Source organism: Patagioenas fasciata, chromosome Z (genome assembly GCF_037038585.1).
Source record: "Patagioenas fasciata isolate bPatFas1 chromosome Z, bPatFas1.hap1, whole genome shotgun sequence".
In the NCBI taxonomy this organism is placed as follows: Eukaryota; Metazoa; Chordata; class Aves; order Columbiformes; family Columbidae; genus Patagioenas; species Patagioenas fasciata.
Window position 1 is genome coordinate 37,595,156 of NC_092560.1, and position 18,087 is coordinate 37,613,242.

The 18,087-nt window shown below is 37.1% G+C and overlaps 1 protein-coding gene across 3 annotated transcripts in view; it reads right to left on the minus strand.

Moving 5' to 3' along the window:
- SLC12A2 (solute carrier family 12 member 2) overlaps nucleotides 1-18,087 on the minus strand; it is a 62,615-nt gene that overhangs the window by 31,934 nt on the left and 12,594 nt on the right. For all 3 annotated transcript variants that reach the window (XM_071802530.1, XM_071802531.1, XM_065860307.2), the window contains exons 2-9: nucleotides 10,714-10,833; nucleotides 8,733-8,808; nucleotides 8,027-8,122; nucleotides 6,004-6,143; nucleotides 4,900-5,010; nucleotides 1,014-1,122; nucleotides 456-583; nucleotides 284-368 (exon numbers count right to left, since the gene is read on the minus strand). In XM_071802530.1, the coding sequence (XP_071658631.1) occupies nucleotides 284-368; nucleotides 456-583; nucleotides 1,014-1,122; nucleotides 4,900-5,010; nucleotides 6,004-6,143; nucleotides 8,027-8,122; nucleotides 8,733-8,808; nucleotides 10,714-10,833 (865 nt within the window). The remainder of the gene's footprint in view (nucleotides 1-283; nucleotides 369-455; nucleotides 584-1,013; nucleotides 1,123-4,899; nucleotides 5,011-6,003; nucleotides 6,144-8,026; nucleotides 8,123-8,732; nucleotides 8,809-10,713; nucleotides 10,834-18,087) is intronic.

Genomic DNA, 18,087 nt, shown 5'->3' on the forward strand with positions numbered 1-18,087 from the left:
TTTAACATAAATAACTGCAATAAATGAGCATCCGTATTCAGTCTTTTGTCCTCCTTAGTCTCAAACAATCACTACTCTTAGAAAAATACCACTCCTTTCACGAAACTACAAAAATCAGCTGAAAACTGAACCTCCAACAATAATTAGAAATGTCTGGCTATTCCTTTCCCATGCATGAAAGTCAATTACATAATGACTTAACACAATGAATTACATAAACCGTACCAAAATACACCCTCGGAATGAATGTAAAAGGATAAAATTAAAAATATTATCTATTTACCTACAGATACTGCAATTCCTACGTAAACCAATGTAGTAATTAAGATGGCCAACAGTGTTCCTTTAGGTATGGCTGACTGAGGATCCTGAAAGAAAAATGTCAGCAGACAGTGATGACAGAGATAAATGTATGCTCAGTGTTTGTGAACAATATTTGTACGTTCACTACTCACCGCAAGATCACCTGAGATATTTGCACCAGCAAGTATGCCAGTTGCAGCAGGGAAGAAAATAGCAAATACAGAAAAGAAAGTTTCTCCATCTCGGAAATCTGGTCCAAAATTCTCTGTAAATATTTCAGCTGTAGAAAAAGATTTAAGTCTGTCAATATTCATACAGTATTAGGTCATTCCAGCCAGTATTAGCTCCATGAAAAAGCTGAAAGTCACAGCTGTATGACTTTAAAATTAAGGGTAGAACATCTAAGTCCTAATTCACCATTTTGACTCAAATAAAATTCAGAGTAAACCTAGATAGCCTTTAAAACCAGAAAAAGTACTTACAGTACCACCCAACTTTTTAAAAATTTAATATAATTGATATTAAGTATGCCAGACCAAGTTCTGGCCCCATAACTTTAAGGAACAAAACTGCAGAAGTCAAAAAGAATAAGGAAAATGAATCTCTATAGTTAATAGGACTATAAGCTATTTTAGAAGTTTAACTTAACTATGACAGCATGTGCCCTCTTTGCAAAGATATTGTTTACAATACTACCTGTTCCAACATACCTTTATAACCAAAGAAACCCTTAGGCTTCTTGTTATCCAAAGGAATAAATGTTCCTATGACAAAGTCTCCAATAGCAAGTATGAGGATCACCAGTAAGACTATCTGTGCCTGAAACACACAATGATTGCAGTCAGACAGAAGAACTTGTTCCTTTCCACACTTTCAAGCTCCAAGGTGGTATTCTAAAATGCAAATATTTACTTGATTCCAAGTTCAGCTTAGTCTTCTCAGTTTGTTTTCCACAAATAAATAAGGCAAGCTGGAGAGAACACATACCAGGATTTTTTAATAAAGTAGGACTAATTTGTAAGTTTAATGCCCATTCAAAAGGGAATTTGCTATTACTGTACCCCTCAAAGTTATACTTTTAAAGAAAAAAATACTTAGAACTATTTTCACTATAAGCCTTCCAGAAGGAATGGATTTGAGTAGACTTGAGAAAATTCACAAGAAAAGAGCTAAACATACACAAATCTTAGAAGTATTGCCTTATTAACCACAATCATAATACTTTGCTTTATACTTTAGCATGCAATATTTATTTTACTAGGAGTTTTATTAACTCACAAATCCAACAGCTTTTATTTGCTATTTAAAGCAATGAACTAGATTAATTTGTTACGTTCTCACGTTCTCAAACCCTCATTTATGAAATCAAACTGCAGACTACCACAATTATGTGTTACTTTCTAGTTTTCTTGAGACATTTTCATTAAAACATAAATTCTTTGCCACTGTTCAATAAAACCATTATAAACCTTGCACTTGGAACAAGAAGCACTTTTAACAAACCAATGCCTCTAAAGTGTGAGTACAGATAAATCCAAGCATTGAAGAGATGTTCAGATTTTACATTGAAGTAAGCAACCACACTGGCCTATTATCTTCTGTGTTATTTGATTCCTTTTAAAGGTATATGCCAGTGTCTTAGGAGAAGCTATCTGTAGTTTAACTTCTTTTTCCAGGCCTAGGATCAGAACTGAATACACAATAGCACAGTGGCATTGCTGATTATCACAAAACAAAGTTTTCAGTTCAGACAGTCTCACAAGAAAACAGAAGAGCAAAGCAATAAATGAAGGATAAGAGCCAAGAGCAGATTCAGTAGACCACCTGAAGAAACCAGTTTGTGCACTCTAGCTAGATGTCTCCTTTGCCAAGCCTTGTAAATAGGCGTGAGGTGTAGGCAGTGCAGCTCTGAGTCCTCTTGAGTCTTCAATAAACCTAGAGAATTCAACATGAAGTTGCCACAGAGCAACTGCCACAAGTGGATTTATCCTATAACAAACCTAGGCTTCTCCCTGAAGCTAAGAGCGGTTTCTGAATATCTTCCTTATATTCAAAAGTATCAAAGAAAGAATGGGCTTTTAAGACTTCAACATGAGGAGCTGAATGGTAAGAGATCACAAACTCTGAAAAGATATTTTTAAGCAGGCTTTCCTAGGATCCAGGTCCTTCTTAGCTTCTAGATCTACTTAAAAGGCATTATTATAGATTCCCTTCATCCCATTTTTCAAGACATTCTCCAAGTCATGAAGAAAGCATACAAGAACATAGATACTTTAATCAAGAGGGAAGTACTAGTGTTTTGCTAGGCTAAACTGTATATTAAACCACATGAAGTGCTTGTTTGAGAGGTTCAGCTGCCATGATTCAGAAAGAAAGCCAACAAGCCTTGTTTTTTGCATTGAGCACAGGATTTTTGAAAGCTGACTATTCCCTAATAAAGATGACACTACAGTGATATCATAGGTCAGGTTTGATATAGAAATATTAAACAACAGGGGTATTTCTATGCAAGCTAATGTTATAGAATTGTTCATGCTACCAAGCAACAGCAAGATATTTCTTATGATTTCAAGTGACAGTAGTCAGAGGGTTAATAACAACTAATTCATTGAAAGGAAAAAATAAACTGTTGAGATTAAGGAGGACAGTACTGTTTGATACTGTTTAAGATATTAAAAACTGAAGTTACAGACAGTGAAGGACTACTGAGAAAGGTCAACAATTTTTACAGAAGCATGCTGTTCGATTTAAAAATACATGCCTAAGTCAATTTCTTCAGATGCTTTTTCTGGTAGGTCCAAGTATTGCACTTAAACTTCACTTTTTCTGTGATGCCTATCTCTCTAAGGCTGGAAGCAACAATGAGAAAAAAATCCTCTCTCATTTCAGTTATGAATACCATCATAATTTTGATGCAGGAGCATAAGAAACTTATAACAATTATGTGAAGACGCTCTTTCAGTTGCCTCTCACTGCAAAATACAGGAACTATTGTCAACCAAGTATCAAATGGGAAAGGCGACCAAGGAAGCCTCTTCTCTATTTTTCATCACACTGTGGATGCCCACTACATGCTGAAAACAGTGAGCAAGTGACACTACCTAGCAATGCAGAGCAGAAAACTAATAAGGCAATGTCTGTATTAAGGTATATTAGGATCTATATGTGTCTTGTTTCCACAATCACAGTGTACGAGGTTCAACAAGGCCAAGTGCCGGGTCCTGCACTTAGGTCACAACAACCCCAGGCAGCGCTACAGGCTCAGGGAAGAGTGGCTGGAAAGCTGCCTGGCAGAGCAGGATCTGGGGGTGTTGATTCACAGCCAGCTGAACATGAGCCAGCAGTGTGCCCAGGTGGCCAAAAAGGCCAACAGCGTCCTGGCTTGTACCAGAAATAGTGTGGTCAGTAGGACTAGAGAAGTGATTGCGTCACTGTACTCAGCACTGGTGAGGCTGCACCTTGAATCCTGTGCTCAGTTTTGGGCCCTCACTACACGAAAGACATTGAGGTGATGCAGGGAGTTCAGAGAAGGGCAACAAAGCCGGTGAGGGGTCTGGAGCTCAAGTCTGATGAGGAGCAGTTGAGAGAACTGGGGCTGTTCAGCTTGGAGAAAAGAAAGCTGAGGGGAGACCTTGTCGTTCTCTACAGCTACCTGAAAGGAGGTTGTAGCATGGAGAGTGTTGGTCTGTTCTCCCAAGTAGCAAGTGACAGGACAAGAGGAAATGGCCTCAAGTTGCACCAGGAGAGGTTTAGATTGGATATTAGGAAAAATTTCTTCACAGAAAGGGTTGTCAGGCACTGGAACAGGCTGCCCAGGGAAGCGGTGGAGTCACCATCAGTGGAGGTGTTTAAAAGGCATTTAGACAACGTTCTTAGGGACATGGTTTAGTGCTAGAGTTAGGTTACAGTTGGACTCTATGATCCTCAGTGCCTCTTCCAACTGAAATGATTCTATGATTCTGTTCTGTTCTATGATCTAAGACTGCACAGCCACAAGAAGATGAGGAAAGCAGGTGCCATCTCCTGCACATTCATCACCACCAATGTTCACAACCCTCTGCCGTGCTGTGCCAAGCGTCTGCCTCACATGTCCGGCTGTTTCCAAGTGTAAACAAAACCAGAAGAGAGCAGAACGGAAGGTAAGAATACTTGAGTAAGCAGAAACTACAGAGCTTTAGATTTGCTTTGGCTCCATGCCTGCATTTTCCATGCATAGAGCTCATTCGAAGTTCCCAGTGAGGTAAAACTGTCATGCTAACCTTTTCTTGTTATGCTGTAATTGTCAAGAAGGGGCTAATATCATTAATGAACTTGACGGTGCCATTAAGAGTAAATTGTGCTGTTTTTTAGGTTCTCATCGATGCTTTAGCTTCCAGCAGAGCAAAGCGGCCTAAGGTCTGAAATACTGTCCAGACCTGCAGATCCTAGAGCTAGACAGAGATCTATTGCAAAAACTGCCCACTGACTGACTTCTAACATAGCATGCATGCAATACAGAGTACACTAAATATATCAAAAATAAATCAAACAGCTGAGGTAGAAAAAGAAATCAAAATTATGAAGCAGATAATAAAAACAAAGGTAATGGTTCCTTACTTTGGCTTCCCATTCCATTCCAGCAACGGAAATACCCAGTAATATAACCACTGTGATAGCCCCTATGATTCTGATATCATTCATTTCATCAATCATCAATGTTCCATTTTCCTAACAAAACAAACAAAAAAATACAATCATACACTTTATCAAGTACTTATCTTCCCTACTGCATTTTACTGACTGTAATTTATTAGTAGAGTTAACCTCTATACCACAGATTTACTAATTTTAAATTCCCTGTAAGGACACACGTACTTTGCTTTTTGCCCAGTTTCAAATCATGCACTCCATGTCTTTGAACTGGTCAGGACAACCCCTGATATCACTACAGTCTGGGGGATGAAGGGATTGAGAGCAGCCTTGTTGAGAAGGACTTGGCAATACTGGTGGATGAAAAGCTGGATGTGACCTGACAATGTGCACTTGCAGCCTGGAAGACCAAATGTATGCTGTGCTGCATCAAAAGGAGCACGGCCAGCAGGTTAAAGCATGTGATTCTGCCCCTCTGGTAAGACCCCACCTGGAGTCCTGTGTCCAGCTCTGGAGCCCTCAGTACGGGAAAGACATGGGCCTGCTGGAGAGGGTCTAGGGGAGGCCACCAAGATAATCAAAGGGCTGGAACACCTCTGCTGTGAGAACAGCCTGAGGGAGTTGGGGTTGTTCAGCCTGGAGAAGAGAAGGCTCCAGGGACACCTTATTGCAGCCTTTCAGTACGTAAAGGGAGCTTATAAGAAAGATGGGGACAGACTTTTTACACTACAGTGTGTAGTGCTAGGATAAGGGGTAATGGTTTTAAACTAAAAGGGGGTAGATTCAGGCTAGATATAAGGAAGAAATTTTTTTTTATTATGAGGGTGGTGAAATACTGCAACAGGTTGTTCAAGTAAGTGGCAGATGCCCCACCTTTGGAAACATTCAAAGTCACATTAGACAGGGCTTTGCACAACCTGATCTAGTTGAAGATGTCCCTACTCATTGCACAGAGGGTGGACTAGATGACATTTAAAGGTCTTTTCCAATCCAAAACATTCTATGATTAGACGACAGCTCCAATATGCATAAAGGAACATGTAATGAGTATGACCACTATCATCCATGTACCTTGAGCAGCTCCACAACTGTCTCTGCAAAGCCAACAACATACATTGCTACTGCCACAGCATTGGCAAATGCAAAAATCAGACCTATAGCACCACCAAACTCTGGCCCTAGGCTTCTGGAAATTAAGTAATATGCTCCTCCTGAAACACAAAAAGACAAAAAATTACTACATGAAAGACCCTAAAAATAAACAGTCATCGGCAATTTACAGTTTACATGAACAAGATGCAATTTATTTTTCCATCTTCCCTGCTGTATTAGAAAATAACCCAAAACTCAATATTTAAGGAACAGACACACTGATATTTCAGTGACACATTTTAAGTTTTTATGAAAACATACTAGTTGAAAATAATTGCCTGACTCATGCAACACATTAGACTATTCAGCTACGCATCCAGCTCTATGGTTAAAAAACAAATAAGCCAGAAGCAATAGTAGTACTGGGGTTTTTATTTCAAATTCCAAGCATTTAAGCTTAGTTCTACTACTACACATTTTCATTAGCTATAACTCAAGAAACTGCCAAAGTAGACTGTAATAAATCCAACCCAGGTTCCAAACTTCAGCAACCTGTTCCTTAAAGCTCTGTTGCAAAGGGAATTTTCTGCCCTCCAATGGGACTCAAACAATCACACAGCCACTTCACAGTGTGCTTCAAAAAGATAGGTTCAATTTCAAAGTAATTTCAATTTGAAATTGGGTCCAACTTTTTGAAACACCTTGTATTTTTCTCTGTATTTCTGAGATCGAGGAATATACCATCTCAAGTTCCACATGTGACAAATGAAACACTGAGTATCTACAGCAATAAAGAACAAAATATTTTAGAAGTGTAGCAAAGGTACATTCCCCCAATTTAAGGCTAAGCTCTCCAGAAGCAAAAATATCCTACAGCTCCAGCCTAAAGCAATTGAGTGTACACTACAAATTTGCAACAGGAAATCCCTAACTTCACTGCATTACAGTTCATTACACTTATGTAGGTACCCAGCTTTGACATACTTTGCAAATCAGAATGTTAACATAAGAAAAATATTACTGTAAGATTTTCAGAGGAACACCTGTGATTTTTACAGTTCTTCCCATTTAGCACTTCAAATTTTCTAATAAAGTATTATTTTGCAACAGTGACCCTAAAAAAAAAAATGGCTCTCATAAGAACAGAAAAATCCAGTATGTATAATGGAGCCCGAAAAAAGAAAGGGCATTTATTTAGAAATTATACTTGACATAATGCTAAGCTTCATAGATGACCCTTCCTGTTGGGTCTGTTTACTTTGTGATAATAAGGTTTTTCCTCTTCATTCTTAAAATAATTTTATAAGCTTTTATTTTAATTCCACCACATTTTCTAGTAGTAGCAGTCTTGTTGTGAAGCAGCTTGAGCATGTCAAAGGCATCCACCACTTAAAAACTATTTTGTAAGAATTGCTGACAGAGCATGCAAACCATGAAAGAGACTGAAAACCATCACTCTTAAGAAAGGTAGAGATAAGAGTTTGGAGAATTTCTTTGATGTATAGAAAAATCATGACAGAACAGCAGCAGATCCTTTCGTATGCTCTCATGTATACATATAGTTTATCCTTTCATAGGATGTATTTTTTCAGTAGTAAGTTTTATTTCAGGATATGAATACACACAAGCACAAATACACACTCTTGACCAACAGTGTAAATGCAGAAGAATATTAATACCCTATTCATTCCTGGGTACATGTTTCTTGAAATATCTGTATTCCAAAAATTAGAATAGATAATGTTTTTCCACAAAGGAAAAGCCATTAGTAAAATCAAATTAGTAGGCTAATTACTGACTTTTACTTAATTACACAACTGTCTAATCAAATATGGAACATAAGGAAGACTCCGCTCCTCAGAAAACTAACTCTTCCATACATTTAATCCATATTGCTTTTTCCCTGATGCTGAAAGGATGAAAAATAAATTAGAAGTTCCATCCTCAAGGTGTACATTTCAGAGTGATGAAAGATTTAAAAGTTTTATGAAAGTAGATTTACCTCCTCTTACAAAGCCATTTGTGGCTATTGCTGAAGTAGACAGTCCTGTAATGCTTGTCACAACAGTGGCCATTCCAATCACCAACACAGACAGACCTTTTGGAAAAAGTGGAAAAAAAGTTTAAGTACAGCAGTATTAAAACCTACAAATCTTCAACTTAACTTGTTTTAAAGATCTAGTCTTGCAAATATAACACAAATTCACTGTTCGTGGTCCCATACATTCAAGCAAAAGGCTTCTTCACTCCCTTTTACTGCAGAGAAGTTTCCAGGATACAAACAGAACTGGATAAATGTTCTCTTTAATCAGCAAGGTAAAAGCTGTATCCTAGAGTTTCAAGGAAACACTCATGTTTTGCAGATGAGATGTTTTCTGCAGTCCAACACCAGGAGAAGTCTTTGAAGAAAATTGTTCATATACTACATAGTCTATAAGAAGATTTTAATAACCACAGATCAAAAGTTTCTCTCTGCAATTCACTAAAGACTTGCAAATGACAATTTTAACTTGCATACCTTATAGCTCAATGAGCCTGTTTAAGTAACTTCATACTGCTTAAAGTTTTGATAAGGGTAAATCACCTTAACAACTGGCAATATTAAGGTCATTTTCTACTCCTCTTTAAAGTGTAAGCTCGGCACCAACACCTCTTTTGGATCAGATTTAAAAGTTGCTGAAATAAAAATATAGCATTTGTATACATACCTATCCCAGCTTGTCCTACAATCCATGATAGTCTGATGAAGAGCATCACCCCCCAAATATTTAACATACATCGTACCTAAAACAGAAATTTTACATAGGTTAGGTCTTATACTAGCTGTCATTTTCACTAATTCTTCATTTTAGTTTTTAATGCTGAAATTATCTTGCAGTCTTTCCCCACCAACTTTAAAATTATTTCACAAGATCAGATTTTTTTTTTAATTTGACAAGTTTAGGTTTGATTTAAAAAAATAAAAGGAACCTAAAGGTGATTAAAAAGTTACTACCTTGAACATAGATTAAGTTACAGTACTTCAATATCTGACACTTGTAGTATGTCTCGACCAAACAATAAAAATAATTTAGATCCCAGCTTTCAGGATCCAAAATTCATGCTATAGAATACATGACTACATATAAGATTGCGAGGTCTAAAACCCCAGTTCAGATCTCCCACAAATCTCCCCCAAAAAATGCACTAAAGCAATACTCTATTAAATAATTTATTATTTTTTTTTAAATAAACCCCTCACCTTCCCAGTCCAAGAAATTTTGTATCTTACAACGTACCTGAACACTAATAGGATGTGGGGTATTCATTTTTTTATCCTGTTTTTTAAACTCTTATCCTCACTAAAACAGAGTCTGCAATGTACAGACTTTAGACAGAAGACTACTAGCAAGTCCTAGGTCACTCTCTTACCTAAAAAGTGTGATATCAGTCCTACAAGAAGCTTAGCTGGTTATTAAGATTAGAAGGGAGACAAGGACCTCTTCAAAGCACAAAAGTAAAAAGTTTTCAGAGATTTGAAGTCTTTTGCAAAATGTGTATCACGCAGGTGGCTTATGCCTACTAGTAAATACTAATTGCAACTTTCAAAAAAACTGAAAAGGAGATCATCCTCCTTGAAACTTTTCAATAGACTTTGGAAGAAAATGGTCAGCTACATTTACTCTCCTTAATACTTTGAATTTCTCCAAACTCAAATTCTGTATTGGACAACTTCTGTAAGCAACAATTTTAAGTCTGCTTCATACCTGCTTTAAAACGAAAAAAATGTTCTCGGTTGGGGTACAGAACAGAAATCCACAATACCTGTTTGATAGGTACCACAGGTACTCTCCTTCTCCCAGAATATGGCTACTTCAGGACTTGTCAGGTAGTTGCTAATACACAGTGGAAGCTTACTGAACTGAAGTTAGGTATTCCTAATGTTCAAGTTCAGCATGTTTTAATCGACTGTTGCATTTGCAGTCACCACTATAAACTCTTACAGCTTTTAAGTATGTATTAATCCTGGTTTCTCTTCGTGAAAATATTAAAAATAAGTTAATACATTCTTGTAATGAAAACCCTCATGTGACCCTTAATTTTTCACTACTCAAAACAGGAACAGACTCAAGTTTTTTCCATCATGACCATACTGTATTTAGTGTTAAGAATTTCATAGCTTAGGAGAAGATTTTTTTTGTCACAGGTTCACCAAGACTTAAATACTTAATCCTGGTCAAGTTTTACCATATACTGGTAGGTACTCTCATCACCACAGTATTTTTTGCTTCTCTAAAAATAAGTAAATACAAATCAGATGTCTAATGCTTCAGCTCTAAACTTTACAGGTCCAAAGTAAACACACATTGAGTGTATTCTCTCCATTCACATTTGTATTTGTCACTGAAGATTCATACATAGTTTCTCTACTACACATTAATACTTATCTTTTTATTTCTTGGAAATTATGCAACTTCAAAACTGCAATACCTGTGCTAAGAAGCCATGACCCCTTCAAACGCTGAAGTCCTGAAGTATTCACTTAAAATTCAGTACCAGTTACAGCAACCCTTCCTAAAATTATGGCATTTTTCACATCTATCATACATATAATCTTTTATTTATACAGTGCTATCACAACCCCTCTCATGAAAGTTTACTAGAAGGATCATATCTGCAAGAAACTGAAGTACAATACACTAAACTTACCAATACACCTTTTATCCAGCCAAACTTAACCACCCCTTTGCTGTCAGGAGTATAAGTGGCTGCTGCTTCCCCAGCTGGTGTGCCTTCCTCACCATTTGCATATCCATCTTCAAAGGGCTCCTAGGAAAAAAAAAAAAAAAAAAAATTTGTCTTTTATGTGATTAACAGGGAGAGCATTTGGTACTTGCATTGTAAAAAAAACCTGTCTACTTGCACAAACTGAAAAATTAAAGAATGACAGAGCAAGAGTTTTAGCTTTTCTTTTATGTTCCTTGCATGAGGCACATCTCACAGATTTCAAGGAATATAAAACAAACTTACACAGACAACTTAGGTATTCTGCTTCAATTAGAGCAAACAGTTAGCAGTCAAGAGAAATATTTTTAAGAATCAGCTCTGCAGCCCTAAGAAACAAACACCTTGTCTTTTAGAAAAAGAGTTACAAGAGTTCAAATGCAGCAACTTTTACTTCTTATCTGAAAGTTTTACCACAAGGTACTGGTCTCTTCTATACCATTTCATGTACTTCAGACTTAGCTGTCATTTGATCAGTTTTTCAGGAAATAAATAATTCACTTCCCTGCAAACTATTCCACTATTGATTGTAAAGTGATACTTCTAGAATGGAGGGTGGGAGAGAGGCATTTCAAGCAGGAGGCAAGAGAAGTCTTCTCAAACACTTTTCCCTGTTTAAAAGGGAAGAATGAGAGATGCAGAAAACATCAGTCCCATGGACAAAGACCAACTTGTGGCTTTTCCTTACAACTCAACTCTCAGCCTTACAATGCAAAGACCTTAATTGTCTGATATATATTAAAAATATGTGTAAAATACGCATGGTTGCTTTTCAAGAGGCAGTTTTGTTTTGCCAAGCCAGCCAAATTCTTAAGTGTTTAAACTCAACTTAAATATTTCCTACAGTTGCTGTAAGAAATCTGCAGAAAGCACTCCTAACAAAATATGTTAGTTATCCAAGGCAACAAGCATGAATATACTAGAAAGAGTCTGAATACCATTCAGAGAACACTATTCAACAAACCAGCTCAAGCAGTATTTGTGAAGCAGCCTGCATCCCAGAGGGCTTAGAAAACAGTTAAGCAATTAGAGGTTCAATCCCAATGAGGCAAAGGCCAAAACGCCTATTTTCTAAACAAGATACCAAACAGACTGGACCCAAATTATTCTTTCAAGAAGTATGTTTTGTGTTGTAGGGACACAGTATGGAAGTTAAATGTCAGATACTTTATTAAATTCCTCCTCCTCCTGATACATTAAAACCAAATATACCATCAACACAGAGTCCAGAGAAAATATTTTTAGAACTGTCACTTATTAAGGGTATTATCCACATCCCCTTACAATCAGGAGTAAGCAAACAGAACAAACAGGAAAAAAAAAAATTGTGTCTACCTTATCCAAAGGTCATTAGCACAGATTCATGTCAGTATTTCTCTCACTGACTCTGCATTATGAAATGATAATAAAAACGGTATATCTGCAACACATCTAGAGATTCCGTATGGCATAAGCTTTCCACCTCAAGGCAGAAGCACAATCAGTTTGCAGATCACTACCTTTAACAAACAGATATCTTAAATAGTACATTTTATTGTCTCCAGAAGGGACTAAAAGGTACAGATATATACATACATATTTTTATGTGTATGTGTGCATATATACGTAATGTATGTTACACATGATATAGACAGAGGACAACAATAAACCTAACTAGAAATTACATGGTTTGCTGAACTGCAGCTCTTCTGGATAGATGAGAACTTAATGGCTGTAACTTCTTGGGCAATTTGTACCACCTTTGACCAGATGAATCTATTGAATTGCTGATTATTTGTAATCAGGCACTCAAACCAAATCAAGTAAGTAGTGATGTGTGATCTCTTTAGAGTGACAAGAAAAACAGCAAGAACAGAAAAAAATAACTATGATGCTGCTACACTTAAGATCCCATGTGGAATTAACTGTAGCATCTCTATATCAAAAAAGAGAATAATTAACTAGCTTTCATTTCATACATACAGCTACAAGCCACTCATTTGCTGAGCCTAGCTGACCTCCCTAAATCAGAACTGAGACAATGGCAGGTCCTGTCACACAATCACAGAATCACACATCCGTCTTCTTGCCCAACTTGGACACACCTGAAGATCATGACAGAAAAGAAAGAGCCTACATCCTGCTTGGTACCCTTGACTACTCATCTTTCAAATTACTTTAGTAGATATGCAGGAAGAAACCTCAAAACGCTTTCAGGTTATTATATCAATGTCTCTCTCATCGGATGCTGCTGTTTCTAGCAGCACTTACTAGAAGTTTCTCCCCAGTTCTCCCCCTACCCACCTTCTGAAGTGTGGAGGAAAAAAGAAAAAGAGATACATTAAAACAAAGGACAGGTTAATAAACATGTTCACAACCATGATAACAAAGCCTCCAATCAAGCATGCAACAGTGTAACTGTATATCATTATTCCTTCATATAAAACCCATTCCTGTTACTCTTAAAAAAAACCCACATCACATTATATATATATATGCAACAACCTCAATTTTAAAGCATTGCATAAAGGGAGTCGCATTTTTATTATCTAAGTAGGTTTATGCTTTGGCCTCGAAAGCTGCCAGCATTAGATAACATCTGGTATTGCAAAAAGGCCTGTCATGCCTCTAATAAGAAACAACAAAATTGTTATTTGAAAAGACTGGTCAGGGAGGATCGAAGAAGGGCTACAAGAAGCCTGTATCTGCATGTCCTAAAATATTGAAACATTATATGTGACTGAAGTAGTTAATGCTGTAATACCAAGTCACAACACTTTTTCTAAATAAGCTATAAGTTTGTTTACTGCACATTTAGGTTTTAAGAGAAGGTGGAGATTATCTCAGTATCTAGTGTAAGAAAAAAATTATATACTTCAGCATATGACCATGATTGGCCAGGTATTGGTAAAATCTGCACACATTAACAAGTCGGCCTCCAGAGGTCACCACCAACCTCAACCATCATGTCATAGCTACACATTTTACTACAGTGCTCAAATAACCCCATAATTCAGCCTGTTTTATTCTGCGAAAGAGATAATGGCTCACAACTGGTATTTTGAGTTATCAGTTACCAAATCAGCTCAAAGATATGCACACTATGAACACAAGAAAGTTTTGTTCTGTATGTCTTGTCTCTCCACACTATGCAATATTTCTTAGGAAAACATTTTGAAGCACATGCAAAATGTAATAACTGAAAGGTTACAGCTGGTTATCAGTGCTAGTGGGTGCCCAATAAAGCACCAGTGAGAACAGATATTACAGAGTGTGGGCACAAAAGAATTCCACTACACAAGACTCCAAGTTCAGTCCTTTAATGCAAGTTTAAGAAAGCACCACTGTGGCCTCAGCTGTAAATAAAGCAGGCATAGTATTTTTCATGTTTGTGCTCATGAGGAAACAATGCTTCTACTCAAGTAACATACTAAATGGAAAAAAATGCTCTAGTACTATTTTAGAACAGCAATACATGTAAGATAAGATATTCATAAACAGTAAAAATCACTAACACACTGTGGATTTGGCGGGGGTGTAACAAAAGGGGAAAGAAAAGATAAGGTTTTAGCATTTCGGATCAGAAATACTCTTATTAACACAACTTTTTCATGCAAATAACATCTTTTATCTAATTGCTACAAAGAACAGAGTTATGGTGCTCACTTGCACTTTACATGTTGACAATTCTACCATATACTGATTGAGTTTAGCCAACAAACAGTTAAATTGTATTCCTACACAGAAATTTACATTATTGTATCACAGTGTACTGAAAACTACAGATAATATACTATTTCATCTCCAGTACTGGACCATAACAATAAGTTATTTGTGCCAATTGTGAATAGCCTCCACATTTATTAGAAGCAGATTAGTAATGAGAAAAACTTGTTAGCCAGAAGACATCCGAGATATTTTGCACACAGTTTGAAATACATTGGTGCATGGAAAAAGTTCTCATCAGTAAAAATTGCTGCTTAGTTTTACTGAGAGTTCTTCATAGTGGTTAATGTCTTGCAGCACATTTATTTGTGATGAACTTACCTAGATCCCATGTTAAAGGCACCATACTTAGACTATATTGAACTATATGAGGTGGTACCAGAATAAACGCACATTAACTCATTGTTTGTTTTGTGGTTTTTTTTTTCCCAAGTATCACAACATGGAAGACCCAAGTAAAGGACAGGACAACAAGCAAGCTTGTATCTAAGAGTACCTTATTCTTCTTGAGGCGGATCACTTTCTTTGCAATCTGCCTGATTTGGTATGTCCCAAGCAGTAACTAACTTCTTTAGCTAATCCTTCCTATTACCATTTCTCATGTGCAAAGAGAGGAGGCCAAAGAAGCACCTGAGACTAGAACATTTAACTGCTCTTTTTTCGTCTTTAAAGTTCGACCAGTTACACATTTAGCACATGTCACATACTATGGGCCTCTCCTCCTGCAAATTCCTCAGAAAAGCTTCACAACAGCAGCTTTTTCTTGTCTTAGTAGGATACAGTACTGAAGCTGGTTTAAATAATTAATACTATCAAAATGTTTAAATAATTAATACTATCAAAATGTTAAAGAAAAGTGACTCATCTTTCCAAGCTCCAATATCTGCAAGGAAATATACATTTCAAACTACTTTGAACTTACAAATTCTGATACCGAGCACATGGTGCTCCCATCATTTAACATGCTTCCTATGCAACCAGCAGGTCGAGGGAGGTTATCCTTCCTCTCTACTCTGCCCTGGAGTACTGCATCCAGTTCTGGGCTCCCCAGTTTAAGAAGGACAAGGAATTACTGGAGGGAGTTCAGTGGTGGGCTACAAAGATTATCGGGGGTCTGAAGCATCTTTCTTATGAGGAGAGACAGAGAGCTGGGTCTATTCAGCATGAAGAAGAATAGGCTGAGAGGGGATCTCAGTGTTTATAAATATCTCAAGGGTCAACGTCAAAAGGATGGGACCAGACTCTTTTCAGTGGTCTCCAATGACAGGATGGGGGGAAACAGGCACAAACTGAAGCACAGGAGGTTCCATCTGAATATGAGAGTGCCAGAGCACTGGAACAGGCTGCCCAGAGAGGCTGTGAAGTCTCCTCTGGAGACATTCAAGACCTGCCTGGACACACTCCTGTGCAGTCTCCTCTAGGTGAACTTGCCTTAGCAGATGGGTTGGACTAGATGACCTCCAGAGGTCACTTTCAACCCCAACTATTCTGTGATTCTTGAGGACAAGAAACAATGGAAGCCACACAAGAACTATCTTTCATCAATAGAGGTACAAACAGAACACTTTCGTGCAGCAATTGGCCTCAGTCCTCGCCCCAACAATGGGATGATGATTTTATCCACTAGGAGCTTTGTGGTTAGAGGTGTTTGCAGCAATCACCACAGGCAGTGGAACCCTTCTTCAGAAAAGTGAGAAACTTGTACTCATCTTCTACACTCTTTCACTGCAACTGTGTTACTGCCAAGCTGTTCAATACACCTTACCATAACAATTACTTGTTTCCATCTCCCAAAAGGTTAACTTTACAGGCATTGACGTTTTTAAGAAATCCCTTTTTGTGGAAGGAAACAATCAGTAAAGCATACTGATCCAGATGTAGCATGCCAGCTGTCTCAAAAGTGGAAGACTTGTTACTTGTAGAGGTTATACTCCTTAAGCAGCTCATCTTTATCGCAGTATAGACTAAAGACTATAGCTAAATCACAAAACTTGACAGTAAATAGGATCTTTCAGAGTTAACACAGCTCAAAACATACATGGAAGAAAACCTCAAACATTTTGGTTTGCTTTTCTAATTCAAACACACTTCAGCCAGTGTGGATAAAATAAAGAAGAAATATTAAAGAAATTTATCAAACAGCAGCAGAATTACTAAACATTTTGCTCCAGAAGATGCTAACACATTCCATGATTTTTAAAGACTACAAATCCTTCCTTGGATGTGTAAGCCTTCCACTTTCCCTTCTGGGACAAACTTTTTGATTCTTCCTCCACCTCAGCTGTGATATTTCTAATGATCTGAATGAAGCATTTTAAAGATGCTACATGTGTTGTATGGACAAAATAAATGCACAGAATAATCCTGCTGACATAGGTGTTTACCTCTGATGCAACAGTGACATCTTTTGCAAACAGTTTGTACTGGTACAAATATATTTAAGCATGATACTGTACTACCAAAGAATAAGCCCACTGTTCAATGTAAGACACACAACTGTATCAAACACATCTGTTCTTCAAACACTGCTTTTGCAGCATGCTAACATTTGCAGTCATAAAATTCCCAGTTTGTGCCCAAGGGTCTTTGATAAGCTGTTCTTATATTCTAATGCTTTATCTAATCAGTGATGAAAGAAACCAAGAGCACCAAGTTTCCTTTCCAAAATGTGTGAATACCTATGGAATGGTTTTAAGCATACTGTGGTCCAGGGACAAAAGAAAGTCCTCTGATTAACACTTATTCTCAGTCAGATATTCAAATTGCTTGATAAAGTATTTCAGTACCTACATATGCAAGAAAAAAAATAACTTCTCACCAGTCTTTGACTTCAGCTGGTGACCACTGTTTGTAATCATTTTTTTCAAAATGGCTGAGGTACTTTTGTTAACTTTGCTCTGCAGACTAACAACAAATCACAGTGAATTTTTAATACTAAGTTTAAAAACCATCTCTGCCAGGCCTGACAGTTTGAGTGTTTTCTGTAAGAGAAATAAACAGATCTAAAAGGGGGTAAGTATTGTAAGTAATTACATTTAAAACATCTTACTCCATATAACACTTTCTTAAGGAACAGCCAGTACTAGCATGTACAGTATATTTTGTAAACTAGCAACACTAGCAATACCGTTGTTGACAAACAGCTATTTTCTTCTCTATACTGGTCTGTTTCCAAACTTTACCTAAGCCTCCCTCCCATCAAAATCCTGGAATGATACAGTAAATAACAATATCCAAACATGCCAAACAGTTACTTCTTAAGAAAGGTAATTTGCTATTCAGACCTATCAAACCATGCAAAAGAATCTTGTTAGACCTAGGAAACGGAAATTAACACAACTGAAACTTAATGCCTATGCAAGTAAATTCATAAGGGAAAAAAAACCACGCTGTCTACATCTCTCCCTGCTCTTGGAAAAACTCTATTTCTGGCCTACTCTAAATACTTCCAGAAAATTGTCACCTTGTTACACAGTAGCAGTTGAATAGGAAAGACTATAAACCCAGTAAAATAATTCTGTAAAGAGTAAATTAAAAAACAAAACAGAAATCGTAGCACACCTGAACATTAAATATTGCATGCAGTTAAATTTC